The sequence below is a fragment of the Myotis myotis genome, unplaced genomic scaffold (genome assembly GCF_014108235.1).
Source record: "Myotis myotis isolate mMyoMyo1 unplaced genomic scaffold, mMyoMyo1.p scaffold_m19_p_1, whole genome shotgun sequence".
Lineage (NCBI taxonomy): Eukaryota > Metazoa > Chordata > Mammalia > Chiroptera > Vespertilionidae > Myotis > Myotis myotis.
The window spans coordinates 183154844-183168988 of NW_023416313.1; the positions used below are offsets into that span (position 1 = coordinate 183154844).

At 49.6% G+C, this 14145-nt stretch overlaps 1 protein-coding gene across 1 annotated transcript in view; it reads right to left on the minus strand.

Moving 5' to 3' along the window:
- Positions 1–3866: 3866 nt before the first annotated feature.
- ITGA11 (integrin subunit alpha 11) overlaps positions 3867–14145 on the minus strand; it is a 123162-nt gene continuing 112883 nt past the window's right edge. Inside the window, exons 24-30 of the mRNA XM_036305898.1 lie at positions 13983–14073; positions 12411–12524; positions 12123–12209; positions 9808–9918; positions 9600–9695; positions 5828–5941; positions 3867–5132 (exon numbers count right to left, since the gene is read on the minus strand). Coding sequence (XP_036161791.1) covers positions 5061–5132; positions 5828–5941; positions 9600–9695; positions 9808–9918; positions 12123–12209; positions 12411–12524; positions 13983–14073 — 685 coding nt within the window. The 3' untranslated portion in view covers positions 3867–5060. The remainder of the gene's footprint in view (positions 5133–5827; positions 5942–9599; positions 9696–9807; positions 9919–12122; positions 12210–12410; positions 12525–13982; positions 14074–14145) is intronic.

Genomic DNA, 14145 nt, shown 5'->3' on the forward strand with positions numbered 1-14145 from the left:
TATTGATTTTTTACAGAGAGGAAGGGAGAGGAATAGAGAGTTAGAAACATCGATGAGAGAGAAACATCGATCAGCTGCCTTCTGCACACTCCCTACTGGGGATGTGCCTGCAACCAAGGTACATGCCCTTGACTGGAATCGAACCTGGGACCCTTGAGTCCGCAGGCCGATGCTCTATCCACTGAGCCAAACCGGTTAGGGCAAATATAGTAGTTTTTATAGAAGTTTACGTTTTTATGTAGCCAAATTTGTCTTTTGTAATTTGCTTGTTGTAATGTGGTTCCATTCCAAGATCATAAATCTTTTTTTCACCATGTTTTCTTCTAGTTCTTTACTGGCGTTTCCCTCCTACTTCTCTCCTTCCTCTTCCTTTTTCCCTCCTCTTCCTCTTCAGGTGGTTCATAAAGCTGGTTGGCAAGCTTAGATAAGTTGTGTTTTCTAATCTGCCTGTGCTCTGTAAATTTGGTGTGCTTAGTCCATCCCAAGATCAGGAATGGGGTTTGCTCCTGCCTCAACAAGTGGGAATAAACTTGAAAATTAGCACTTACTAAAGCACCTGCTCTGTAGCAGGCACTGTACCAGGGATGTGCATACACAAATAAGAAAGATGGTAACTGCCCTTGGTAAGCTTGTCCAGCTGAATGCCCCTATTTGAAATCTGATTTTCTATTTTTCTTCAAATTTTAATTTAATTTCCAAACTAAAATTTTATGTTGTTACTTTTTTACTCTGGCTTGGGCCATCTTCTAAAACATTTCAGAAAACATCATCTGAGTTGCTGCTTGTTTTTTTATGTAGTACCAGGGAGATAAGAACAAAGAACATGAAAAACTGATAAGAGAGGGTGAGTCCATTAAGGAATGGTATTCCATCCTTTTTAAAACAAATATTTTTCTGCTCCTACCCTACTGTAAGCCTCATGAGTTTGCTAAGTACATTTTAGCCTATATCACATTGAAAAGTTTCAGAGCTCAGGCACCAGGCTTCGAACACTCTTTACCCTAAACCTTCAAAGCTCTGTTCTGTTTCACTTTCTGTTTTGGAACATGCAGTCCTGCTTTAGTGTGATCTCAAAGCTAATGGAATAGACCAGCGGTTCTCAACCTGTGGGTCGCGACCCCTTTGGCGGTCGAACGACCCTTTCACAGGGGTCGCCTAAGACCATCCTGGGGGTGGGGTGGGGAGTGGGAGGAGGGAGATGTTTTGCTGGGAGTTTTGCCCGTAGCTGCCAACATAGGCCCCAGGGCAGCTGAGAAAGGCTGCCCTGTTTAAGAAACTGACATTGACGATTAGAGAACAACAGAGTTTTGTGGCTCTGGGTTGCTGGTTCTCTAAGTTTTAATGGGCTTGAAATTACATCATAGAAATTGGATTTGGGAGGTCTGGGTGGAAATTAGTCTGTGGTTCCGATTGAAGTGGCTCTGGGACCCCACTTTGAGAAGCTCAGCTCTGGATACATAATCCACTTTAAGAGGCACAAATTGCCCTCTGAGCTCGCATACCTACACCATCTAATGCCAGAGAGAAGCCGCACTTACCCCTGGATTTCTCCTTTCCAGCTCTCAGCTGGCTGGAACTGACACCACAGTCGATGTTCATGTCCTCGAAGAACACTGATGGCACAAGGGCCTGAGGACCCTTGAGTCTACCCCCGATGTGCCCCTCAGTTCCTGTGTCTTCTCTGAGGGGCTGCCCTTCCATATGGGCTCTCACCATGTCAGAGTCAACAGTGAAACCACCCAGGACATCTTGCCCATCTCATTTCATAACTTCTTGTTGGAGGCCTTTCTCCTCTAGCAGACAGTGAACCTAGAACTTAAGAAACCCCACAATCCATGGACCAAATTCCAAAACCATCTTCTGTTGGTAATTTGGTTTACAAGAGTCAGACCTTGCCCGGGCACGTTTTTTCTCCCTCCACGTGTTTGTTGCAGACTTGCTTAAGTATCATGTGGCCACCTGGCGGTCAAAGCAGCTGGTTCAGAGTACTGTCTAGGATGGGTCTAATGCTTTTAAAATACTAAACAATACTGAACCATTTTTAAGTAAGTTACATTTCATGTTAACACTTGAGTTCAGCCCTTAGCTCTACAATTATTATTCTACCAGATAGAACATTGCTAATAACATCCATCTGCGAACCACAATATGAATTTTAATGCTGACTTGAGGTTGCACTTTGGGTTGCTTGCCACGGCATACCAAAGTTGCTCTTCATCTCCCCCCAGCAAAAGTATACAGCAAATCCCACTCTGGAGACTTGCAGGAATGAGAAAGGCTTCCAAACTCCAGGCTGGAGCTGGGTTAATTTGAACAACATCATGATGAGAACACAATTCCCATTACTCATCATGGAAGGTCACCTGTGCATGTTAACCCCTTGTATGTTTTCTAACTTATATGTTCACTTGCCTGCTGTCCTCATCGGTCAGCACCAGGGGAACTTTGAAGCAAAAAATGATGCCTTGGGCCCTCTTCCAACCAATTAAATCTGAATCCCTGGGCTGGGCCTTTGCATAGGTATCTTTTAAAGCTCCTAGGTCAGTGGTCGGCAAACTCAGTCAAAAGAGCCAAATATCAACAGTACAACGATTGAAATTTCTTTTGAGAGCCAAATTTTTTAAACTTAAACTATATAGGTAGGTACATTGTTATTAACTTAATTAGGGTACTCCTAAGGCTTAGGAAGAGCCACACTCAAGGGGCCAAAGAGCCGCATGTGGCTTGCGAGCCGCAGTTTGCCGACCACTGTCCTAGGTGATTGTAATATGCAGCCAGTCTTAGATGTTTATACCCAGAGCTAATAAATTGGGAAAGGGAAATTGATAAGAAAAGGAGAAGGACACAATACAAAGGGCTTAAAGATGCAAGCCTCCCACTCTTTTCATCTTTTTATCAGTTGTTCTTGGTGTAGGCTCGGGGAGGCCTGGAGGGCCTGGAGCTCTGGGGATAGGCTGCCTCTGGGAGTCCAGAGGTTGCAATTCAGTGACTTCTGGCTGCATCTGACCTGCAATACATTTTGTTTTGCCTGCAGTGTGGTTACACATGGAAATTAAAATAAAAATAAAAATAGAATTTCAATCTCTAAAAGTAAGGGTCCAAAAAAGCATTCAGTTGATTTTGACAAGACTTGGTGCTTAAAATGTGGGTTCATCGATTCTCCTTCAGCAAGGTTACTCCATTCATGGGGATAATGGCTCAAATGAAATATGATTTTAAAATGTTTCCTTCTGACTTTGGTTTTACCATTTGAGAAAAAGATATCCCCATACATTTCTTTTGCTCCTTCACTATGCCCTTCTCAGGCAGGGTTAGAATCTGGGATTAGTCTTGATTTTGTTGTGGAACCTAGGACTACCTCAATTTCACTGGTTCTGAGGGTCCACATCTATGGGGGAACAAGATCAAATAATTTGTAAGGTTCTACTTCTGGCTCCTTGGGATGACAGTAGCACAGAAATAGAATGGAGACAAGTTGGTCTAAGAGCAGCGTGTGTGTAAAGGCGGAGACACCTGACGTCCGGGTGTGAGAAGGTCAGCACTGACATCCAGCTTGGGGAAGTGTGGGAGGCCTGGGAGGGGAGAGCGGGAACTGAGGGGTAGAAGCTACAGTGACATGTGCGTCTCAACCATCCAAATTGGCCAGAGATGGAATGGCTGGTCTTGGGAGGGAGAGAGTGCTCTGTCACAGGAGATGTCCGTCGCACACCAGGCAGCCACTTGAGGGAGCAAATGGTGGACAAGGCCCTCCCGCCACATAATGGGAAGGAAGTAGGAAGCCTCTTTTCATCCCCATACTCTCCTTCAAAGAACAGAGTGCGTTAGCTAGGATGTTTTGCCCACAGAAAGGGAAGTCAGCGCCTTGGTTGTTTTTAAACACTACTTTTTTATTTTTTAAAAATATTTACGACAGCAAAGGTCGTACTATGTGATGGGGACAAATGCCTTTGATGTATCCCCCTTTCATTTCTACCTCAAAACAAGGCTAAGGCATAAATTACTCGGCTTGGGCACCAGCTGTGCCTCTTGTCCTCGCGGCGCCGTCATTGGTGGTACCACTAGTCCTACGGGCGGGCGGGTCAGATATTTGCCACCGAGGGGGTCCCTGTACCGGCCTTATTCAGTGCATTCCGGGAGGAGAGCCCTTTTCCTGTGCACAGTGGATGGAGGGGAGGGTTGAAAGGCTGTGTGCGTAGGGACGGGTGATACAGGGAGGGGAGGCTCCCCACCCTTACCCTGCGCCCAGCTTGCCCCAGGAGACGCTGTGGGAATGCGGAGCTAGAGGGGATTGTGTCACCCACACGCTTCTGGATATACCTTCTGGGAACAAAAGCTGTGGGGAAGGGCGGGGGGGGGGGGATGGGATGGGGGTCGAGAGCACGGTGGGGGAGTGTGTGTGGCAGTCAGTGTGAACATATGGGGGTGCCTCCCCATCTCTGTGTGGGCGCCTGGTTTCTGGATCCCAGCTGCCTGTCCGTCACAGTCTCCATGTCCCAGAGTCTTCATCCCTGGCCCTCCTCTGTCCTCATCAAGCCCTTGCTGTTCAGGGGAAGCTCGGGGAACCACCTCCTGCCTGGGGAAGGGGTAGGCGTGACTCAGGAGCTGTTGGCAGCGTGGGGGTGGACGACAGTACAGAATTCAGGTCTGCTGTCCCACTGGGTCTATTGGAACTAAAGACCTGGAGTGCACAGAGTGGGTCTGCATTTGCAGTCTTCCTCTCCGGGTTTCTTCTGAGGAGGAGGATTAGGAATTCCTAGCACCTGAATGGTGGGGGTAGCCAGCCTCCCAGAGCCTGGGGAGGCTTTGGGGTGTGCCTTGGGAGAGGTCCCTTTCTATTCCCAGGGATCTCTGTTGGAGGTGTCTCGGTCTCCCAGCCGGGCAGTCCCTCTTAAAACTGGCTTGAGTTCCCTTCAGAGGGAGCAAACTTGGTTTCTCAGATGAGGTCAAGTGCAAAGCGAGCTGGCATCCTCTCTGCCCCAGCTCCGCGGGGCCACCGGCCTGAGCCTGCACACCACCTGGCCCTGGCCCGGCCCCATCAACTCGCAGCCTCCTCGGGAGCCTCACTCCAGCGCTTTGGGCGTGGGGTCCAGGCCGGGCTCCCTTCTGCGCTTGGCACTTTTAAAGAAGCCGAGCTGTGGGGAGGCAAAGGCAGAAGTCTCAGGAGTGGGCAGAGTGGACAAGGCCTAACTCCCCTCCCTTGCTGTCCCTCCACTAACCCTCTTCAGGCGTCTTCCCTCGAAGGCTCCCAGAATACCCAGCTCAGGACCATGAGTACCCTCTGTCCCTCCCCAGCTCTCTTTGGGCCGCTTAATTGGTGAGGGGGCACTGGAGCAGAGTGAATACAGCCTGGGTCTGGAGGCAAGACGCCTTGCTGAGTGACCCTGCCCCAGGTAACACTTCTCTGGGCCTCCTTCACCTTATTTGTAAGAGAAGCAGGTTGAGATCAGGGCTTCTTAACCTGAGGCTCAGTGACAGCGAAGGGCTTTGACTTGTTTAACAGCCTGCCTTTGTTGGAGACATTTTGTGGTTGTGTGCACATGCTTTTTTTCTGATGAGAGGAACCCTAGCTCTCACCAGGTTCTCAAAGGGGCCTACAAAAGGGTGGAAGCCATAGGTAGAGTGCCCTCTGGTGACCAATCAGCCTGCGGTGACTGGCTGGGTGCTGTGGCAGCAGGCAAGTTCTGTGAAGGAGGCTAGGCAGGTGCCAGCTCCCATGGGGAGTAGAACATGGGGACTGGCCACAGAGCCCAGAGGTTGGAATCCCAGGCATGGGCCAACCAGCCAGGATGCTGCTCCCCCCTCCCCCCCCACCGTGGAGGGCCCTCACCTTCCACAGTGCCAGGACCAGCAGGGCCAGCAGCAGGAGGCCCCCCAGTGTGCTGCCCACAATGATCCAGATGGGGATCTGCCAGTCTTCTTGCTTGGAGATCTCAAATGTGATCTGCAAGGGGAGGGAGGGACACCAGGGGAATAGATTAGTGTCCTGGGGCCTGGGCTGGACCCAGGAGACCGCAGGCCCCTGGCGGGAAAGCTGTATCCGTGTCCTTAGGGAAGGCTGCTGGGGGGATGACGGGTGGCATACAGCCTGCAGAGGCCTCAGAGCCCCCAGCCCCTGCACAGTGGACACCTGAATTAAGTGGCCCAGGTGATCCTACCTCCTCTTTGAGACATTTTCTGCCTCTTGTCTTTGCTGCTTCCTCAATCATCTCCCAAACTTCTAAATGTTGGCATGTCCCCTGGTTCTGCCCTTGGATATCTTCTTTATCTACAGTCACTCCCTGGTGAGCTCAGGGCTGACTTACATAGTGGGTACAGTGGGCATGGTGCCCAGAGGCCCACAAACATGATCTTATTTTTTTAAAAAAATGTTTTTATTGATTTTAGAGAGAGGGATAGAAACATAGAAAGATTGATGAGAGAGAAACATTGATTGGCTGCCTCCTGCACATCCACTACTGGGGATCCAGCCTGCAACCTGGGCATAGCCCTGACCAGGAATTCAACCAGTGACCTCTTGGTTCATGGGTTGATGCTCAACAACTGAGCCACACTGGCCAGACCTAACTTTTAAAATTAGAGGATATCAATGAATATAATCTAGCCTGGATTATATTTGTCTTTATATGTATACAGTCATAAAATAGTAATTAATTTTTTTTTTAATGGAGGAAGAAGCCCCAAAAGCAAGTGTCCAGGGCCAGGGAAGTCCTAATGCAGCCCTGGGCGAAGTCATTCAGGGCTTCGACCATCTATACTCTGACCACTCTCACGTTTCCGTCTACCCGGACTCTCTAGATTCATATCTGACTGTCTACATGGCCTGCCTGGCACTTTTAACAGGTCCCAAAGCAAACTCTTGATCTCACTCCTCACCCTCAATCCTGTTCTCTCAATGTATTTCCTATCAAAGCAAATGACAGCAGCGTCGTCCTTCCTTGCTGTTGCTCAGGCCAGAAACCTTGTATTTGTCCCAGATCACATGAATTCCATCAGCAGTCTGACTGTTTTACCTTTGAAACACCCTCTCACTTCCAGGGCCACCTCCTTGGTCTGAGCACCCTCATCTCCCAGCTTCTGCCTCGCCTCCTACAGTCTGTTCTTTTTGTTTTTTGTTAATCCTCACCGAGGATATTTTTCCATTGATTTTTAGAGAGTGGAAGGGAAGGGGAAAAACACACAGAGAGAGAAACATCCATGTGAGAGAGACAACAACCTAGGTACGTGCCCTTGACTGGAACCGAACACAGGACCCTTCAGTCCGCAGGCTGATGCTCTATCCACTCAGCCAAACCCGCTAGGGCCTACAGTCCGTTCTTGGCATAGCATCCAGAGAAAGACAGTTCTCTGCTCTGCTCTGCTCTGCTCAGAGCCTCCAAGTCTCCTTCCCGTCTCACTCAGAGTAGAAAAGTAGGGTCCTTGCCCTGGCCTGCAAGGGCCTACCCTCTCTGGCCCTGCTACCTCCCGGATCTCTTCTCCCACTCCAGCCACCTGGTCTCCAATATGCAAGCACACATGCTGTTGGGCCTTTGCATTGCTGTTCCTTCTGCTGGCATGGCTCCTAGTCCCTGTCAGATGTCACTTTACTGGAGAGGCTTTCCCTAATCTCCCCATATAAAATAGTGTCCCCTGAATCTCCATGCTTATATGCTTGCGTGTTGTTGTTTTTTTCAGACTTCATCATCACTTGATGCTATATATACAGGGGTGGGCAAAGCAGGTTTATAGTTGTTCATATGGAAAAATATATAATAATGAATAAGAAGAAACTTTTGCATACTGACAACTGTAAATCTACTTTTGCCCCCCCTGTATTTATGTTAATTGCCTTTCTTCCCACGGAAGGTCAGCTCCAGGAGAGCAGGCTTTCCCTGATTTGTTCACTGCTCTATCCTCCGAGCAGGGCCTGGGCCTGGGACAGAGCCAGGGGCTCAGTGAACATGTTGAGTGACTGACCGACGGCACCCCTGCACAGCATGGTGGGGTCCTGGCTTGGCCACTGAGTCACTATTTAACCTGAGGCAAGTCACTGCTTCCCTGCTGCCTTATCTCACACAGCCTCAGTTTCCACACCTGAAAATGAGGGTGTGGGGACAAACATCAAAGATAACGTGAAGAAATTATTACAATACCTGGCTCATAGTTAGGGCTCAACAAACCATAGGTCCCTTATATGTTCTTTCCATCCCTGCAGGCTGGACCTTGCTCTGCCTTCCCACCCCCGGTCACCTAGCTGTGACCTGAGAATGTAAGCCAACAGGGGCTTCATTATCGCTGGATTTCAGAAAGAGAAGTGAGGCATCCAGAAAGCATAAGAAGGATTTGGGGTGGGGGCTGGGAATGGAAGGAGAAGGAGAATTCATTTGAGAGACATGAACTAGTGTGGAGAGAGGGGCAGTTTGTGTGTGTGTGTGTGTGTGTGTGTGTGTGTGTGTGTGTGTATGCCTCTTCTCTCTTGGTCACCTGGAAAATTCTAACACATCGCAAGATTCAGTTCCAGTGTGCTGTCTCCAGAAAGCTTTCCCTGGTCTGGCCACCTCCCACTCCAGCACCTGTGCTCACCCCCAGATCGAGTCCACACTTTGCTTCCTTGTTCCTTTGCATCCCCTAGTAGGTCTGAGTCATAGAGGGGACACCCAACCAACGCTGAATGAATGAATGAACAAATGAAACCGCTCCTGGGGTGGGGCCCCTGAGTGCTGCCTCTGGGCTGTTGCACCTGCTAGCCCTTCGCCTGGCACACCCACCCTGTTTGTGATGGGTATCTGTGTGTTTTCTTAAGGGCTGGCTTCTAGCCCATGTCCGCTTTGCTCTCCAGCGTCTGCTGGGGAAGGGCCTGGGGGGGGGGTGGGGGGGGTGGGGTTTACTCAGCATCTGGTATTGAATGTTCACCTGGAGCCCAGGCTGGCAGTTTGGGGACACGGCCAGTGGAGGGCAGCAGTGCCCCATGCCTGAGATGCCTCTATCCAGAGGACTGAACTTTTCAAGACACAACTTCTCATTTTCCCAGCTGAGCACTGCACAGAGCCCCATCCCTTTCCCGAACTTTGATTCAAGCCAATTTGATCTGCTTTTACCCAATACAAGTGTCAATGCCAAGACATCTCCATTGGCCTTCACCAGTTCAGTTCATGCCAGACTTCTAAAGCACACGTCACATGGTTTCATTAGATAAGAGGTGCGAATGGATCGGGGGTGACACAGGTGTGGGATGGTCATTCTAGGCTGCCAGCCTGCCCGAGGCAGCCTCCCTCTGCTGGGTCACGAGCCCGCCAGCCAGGCTGCCATGGACTCCAGTTTCAGGTTCCTGTCACGTCAAATACACAGGTTCCCTCCCTCCTCCGCCCCATGGGCTGTTGTGCAGAGCCTGGGGCGCCCGTGGCCTGGGCAAATGCTTCTGGCCCCCTGTCCTCTTTTGCCCCCAAAGACCTGTTTGTCTTCCTTTTCTCTCTCCTCTGATGCTGCACTAATGGCTGGCATGTCTGTCCATCTCTCGCTTGCAGGAACACACGGTAGAGGTGTAGGAAAACTAGGGGAAGGGGTTAACCCTTACCAAGCTGGCCCGGCTCAAGCCCAGGTCTGCAGGGTTCCCAGGGGCTCACCTGGCGGCTGGGATCCTCCTCTCGGAAGATGAAAGGACTGTGGAACTGCCTCTGCACGGCTGCGTGGACCGTGATTTTCATCAGCTTGTACTTGAGCTGTATAATCGGAGGCCTTGTCAGAAGCTGGCCCCTCCCCGTGCGAGACTCCCAGCACCCACCTTCTTTTCTTCCCTTCTCCCCGCTAGCCTAGCCCACGTGCTCTACTTACTGCCTTTAGGGACCGCAACCACAGGTTCCCCAGCAGGTGGAAATTGATTTCCTGGTTGGGGGCCAGCCGCACATGGCAGTCGATGGAGACTACGTCAGAGTTGCTGTGATTCTGAAAGAGAGGTGGGTCTCGGGGAGTGAGCAACCAGGCTCTGGGGGAGGGGTGGCAGAAACCTAGCTGTGACCTGGGAATGTGAGCAGAGGCTGGGCCGCCAGAGAGATGGCTCAGCTGCACTGCTGGACCAAGTGGGGCTTTGTTCTTTGGGGAGAGGGGCAGAGGACGGGACGAGGCGGCAGTAGGGGACGCGTGGTCTGGGGCTGCCAGGGGGTGGTTGGAGGACAAGGTAAGGATGGCATATCTGATGCTGCATTTGAAGTTGTGCATATTGGGTATATTCCAGGAACAAAATTTTGGTTCAGTGTTAGGGAACCTATAAATGTCATCACCATATGAACAGATTAAAGGGAAAAAGTAGATGATTACTGTAACAGATGCAAAAAAACAACAACAAACATTTTAGGAAATTCAACTTTAGTTTTTGATAAAAGCTCCTGGGGAACTTCCTGAATCTGAATAAAGGGTATTTATAAAACCCAGCAAGTATCGTATTTATTAATGAAAAATTAAAAACAATTCCTTTAAAATTAGGATCAAGACAAGACTGTCATCATTTCTGTTTTTCATTACCCTGGAGGTCCTAGCCAGAGCAATAACACAAGAAAAACAATTTACAAGGCTTGAATGCTAAAGCTAAAGCTGTTATCATCAGCAGATGGTATCATCCTAATAGAAAACCCAAACAAATAATCAAATAGTTAGAAAGTATTAGGCTACAGTTATTTGTATCACTCTTTTGCATCCACGTCAACCCTACCCAACCCCAAGTCTTCAGTAAAATGCACTACATTCAAAAAATGCTTTGTGTGAAGCACTTGTTCAGGGAAATCAGATGAAAACAGCTAAGGTTTTTGTCTGGGTCAGGAATAATGGAAGCATGCACAGAAATAGGTATCTGGGGACAGAGGCAGCTGCGAGGATATAAACCTGGAAACCAGCAGGTGTCTTAGGGAGGGCTTTGGGAGTTGAAGCTGAGCTGCCTTTCATTTCTGGGGCAGGGAGGCCCCAGTTGAAGTCGGTGTCTCCAATATAAGTCATGTATGTTCTGCCCCCGTAGCAATGCTCCATCTGGCTTCCTCCCCTTCCCTCTGCTTATCTGTATCCAAAGGCTCTTTTAGGCTCAAGTACAAGTCCACTAGCTCTGTTCTTTCTTTTTTTAAATATAGTTTATTGATTTTTTTCAGAGAGGAAGGGAGAGGGACAGACAGTTAGAAACATCGATGAGAGAGAAACATCGATCAGCTGCCTCCTGCACACTCCCCACTGTGGATGTGCCCTAAACCAAGGTACGCGCCCTTGACCGGAATCGAACCTGGGACTCTTCAGTCTGCAGGCCAACGCTCTATCCACTGAGCCAAACCAGTCAGGGCAGCTCTGTTCTTTTTAAAATGATTATTATCTTTTGATCCCCTTCATCCATTTTCCCACTCTCACCCCCTGCTTCTGACTACCACCAATCTTTACTCTGTATCTATAAGCTTGATTTTTTAAAAAAAGATTCCACGTATAAGTAAGATCATACAGTATTTGTCTTTGTCTAACTTATTTCACTTAGCATAATGTCCTCAAGGTCCAAATACATTGTCCCAAATGGCAAGATTTTTTTCTTTCTTATGCTGAGTAACATTCTATTGCATATATCTATCATCTCTATCTCTATTTCTCTTTCTCTTTCTCTATCTCTGTCTATCTCTCTATCTCTATCTCTATCTCTATCTCTATCTCTATCTCTATCTCTATCTCTATCTCTATCTCTATCTCTATCTATCTCTATCTCTATCTCTATCTCTATCTCTGTCTCTATATCTCACAATGCTTTATCCATCGATGGACACCTACGTTATTTCCATATCTTGGCTGTTGTCTGCAGTGAACGTGGGGATGCAGATATCTTTTCAGGTTAGTGTTTCCATTTTCTCTCGCTGTTCTCTTACTACAGTTTGCTCCTGTTGTCATTCTTTTGCCACGCATCACAGGCCTGTTCCCTGGCTTCGAGGTGCTCATTCAGTGTCTCCTAGAGATGGTGAGCTCACTAAGGGCAAGAAGTCCCTTTTCCTTATTGCTTCCTCTTGGTGTGAGGCTGGGCACATGCTCAACGAACTCTTTCTGACAAACTGTGGGACAAGGAGAGAAATAGCCCCGGGCTCAGGCTGCACTCTTCTTCCCCATCCCCATGGCTCGGTTTGGGCGACACTCACCAGCTGTGGGGTGCGACTCAGGTCTTCCTCCACCGGGGAATGCCGGTACTCGGTGCTGTTTCCCCAGACGTTACAGGACGTGTTCACCTGCAGGAGGGATAACAGCCACTTCACAATCAGCACGCCAGACTCAGCACCCGGGTGTTCCTCCTCCTCCTCTGCCAGAGAAGGCCCAGCGGGGCGTGGTTCTGGGAGAAGGAGCTGGGGTCTGCGGGCTTGGGACACTCCTAAGGGTATGTCTGTCTCCTTCCGCCCGTCCCCTCAGCCAGCTCCTGAGGGCAGTGGTACCTGGTCGGTGAGGAAGTCCCTCAGCATCAGCAGCCGGTTGCCACTCCTGGTGGCGACGGGCACGGTGATCTTCATCATCACCCCGTGGATGGGGAACAAGCCCAAGTTTTGGATCTGTGGCCCGAGAGGGAGAGGTGTCGGTGCTCCAGCAGCAGCTGGGGGAGGGGAGGTGGAGAACAAGGTCCCCAGCCGGGCCTGGGAAACAGGCCTCTTCAAGCCCCCTGGCATTTTCACTGTGGAAGCTTTGGGGCTCTGCTAAGTCACCCCGGGGCTGCAGGGACCTGAAAGGGGTGGGCTCCTGCAGTGGGGGCGGCAATGAGACTGGAGAGCAAGGGTCACGTCTATTTTCAACTCCTCTTGGCTCTGGGGGATTTTGTTGCCTGGCACTGGTGGCCCCCTGGGGGTGGAGATGGTGACAGCAATTAATTTTTTATGAGAGATATCATTAATTAGTGAAGAAAATAAATAGTGAGTGTGTGATAGTTCACATTGTAGTTGACACATTTGGTGTTAGAGCTGCAATGGTAACAGGAAGGCTTTGGAATCAGAAAGGCTGGGAATAGAACCCAGGGCTGCTGTCATGTATGAGCTGTGGGTCTTGGGCAGGTTACTAACCCTCTCTTGGGTGAGCCATCCAGGTCTCAGTGAGCAGTGTCCAGCTGTCAGCCTGCCTCTGACTCACACAGCATTCAGAGGTGGGGGAGATTGCTGGCCCCCCGTGGCAGACACTGCTAAGTTGCCTCCTAATTCTCCTCTCACCGTCCTTCGTGACAGAAACCACGACAAAAAGCTTCTGACAGCTAAATCACAACGTTCTGGACAAAGAGAGGTGACTGGAAGTGTGAGGAACTGCCAAGGAGCTTATTCCTGCTCTTTGTCCCTTTCCTGTTTCCTGGAATGAGGACGTGATGGCTGGAGCTGCAGCCTTCTTGGACTGTGAGGTGAACTCGAGGCTGATAATTGCATGTTGAGGATGATGGAACATGAAGAGAGAAGATGCAACCCTGGATGACTCTGTGAAGCTGCCAATTTGGACTCTTTTACGGGAGAGAATAAACCCTGGTGTGTTTAGAGCACTTTAAAAACATTTTAAAAAATTATGTGCAGCCACGTCTAATTTTCATGGATACTGAATCGTTCTCTCAGACCAGCCCTGCTATTTTCCAGAGGAGGACAGAGGCCCAGAGAGAGGAAGTGACTTGCCTAAAATCATCCAGTGAGTGGGTAGCAGGGTTAAGGTGACCCTGAGCTCTAGCAATGATTTCTTTCTTTTTTTAAAAATTAAAAAAAATTAATTTCAGAGAGGAAGGGAGAGGGAGAGAGAGAGACACATCAATGATGAGAGAGAATCATTGATCAGCTGCCTCCTGCACGCCCCACACTGGGGATCAAGCCCACAACCTGAGTATATGCCCTTGACAGAAATCAAACCCTGACCTGGTTCATAGGTTGACGCTCAACCACTGAGCGCCCCGGGCCGGGCATTAGCAATGATTTCTGATTCCTCCCCTCCCAAGTGGGGACCCTCAGCTCCTGCCCTTCACTCTCTTCCTGGCTCCCCCTGAGCCTTACCTTGAAAATGCAGTGGAAGGGAGGCCCAATGCCATTATAACTCTCCAGGGAGCTGTTGGGCTTGACTTCGTAGTGGCTCAGACTGCTGCTCCTGCAGGGACAGAGGACAGGGCTGCGTGACTCAGTCAGTATTGGCTAGGTGGGTAAATGAATGGAAAGGATG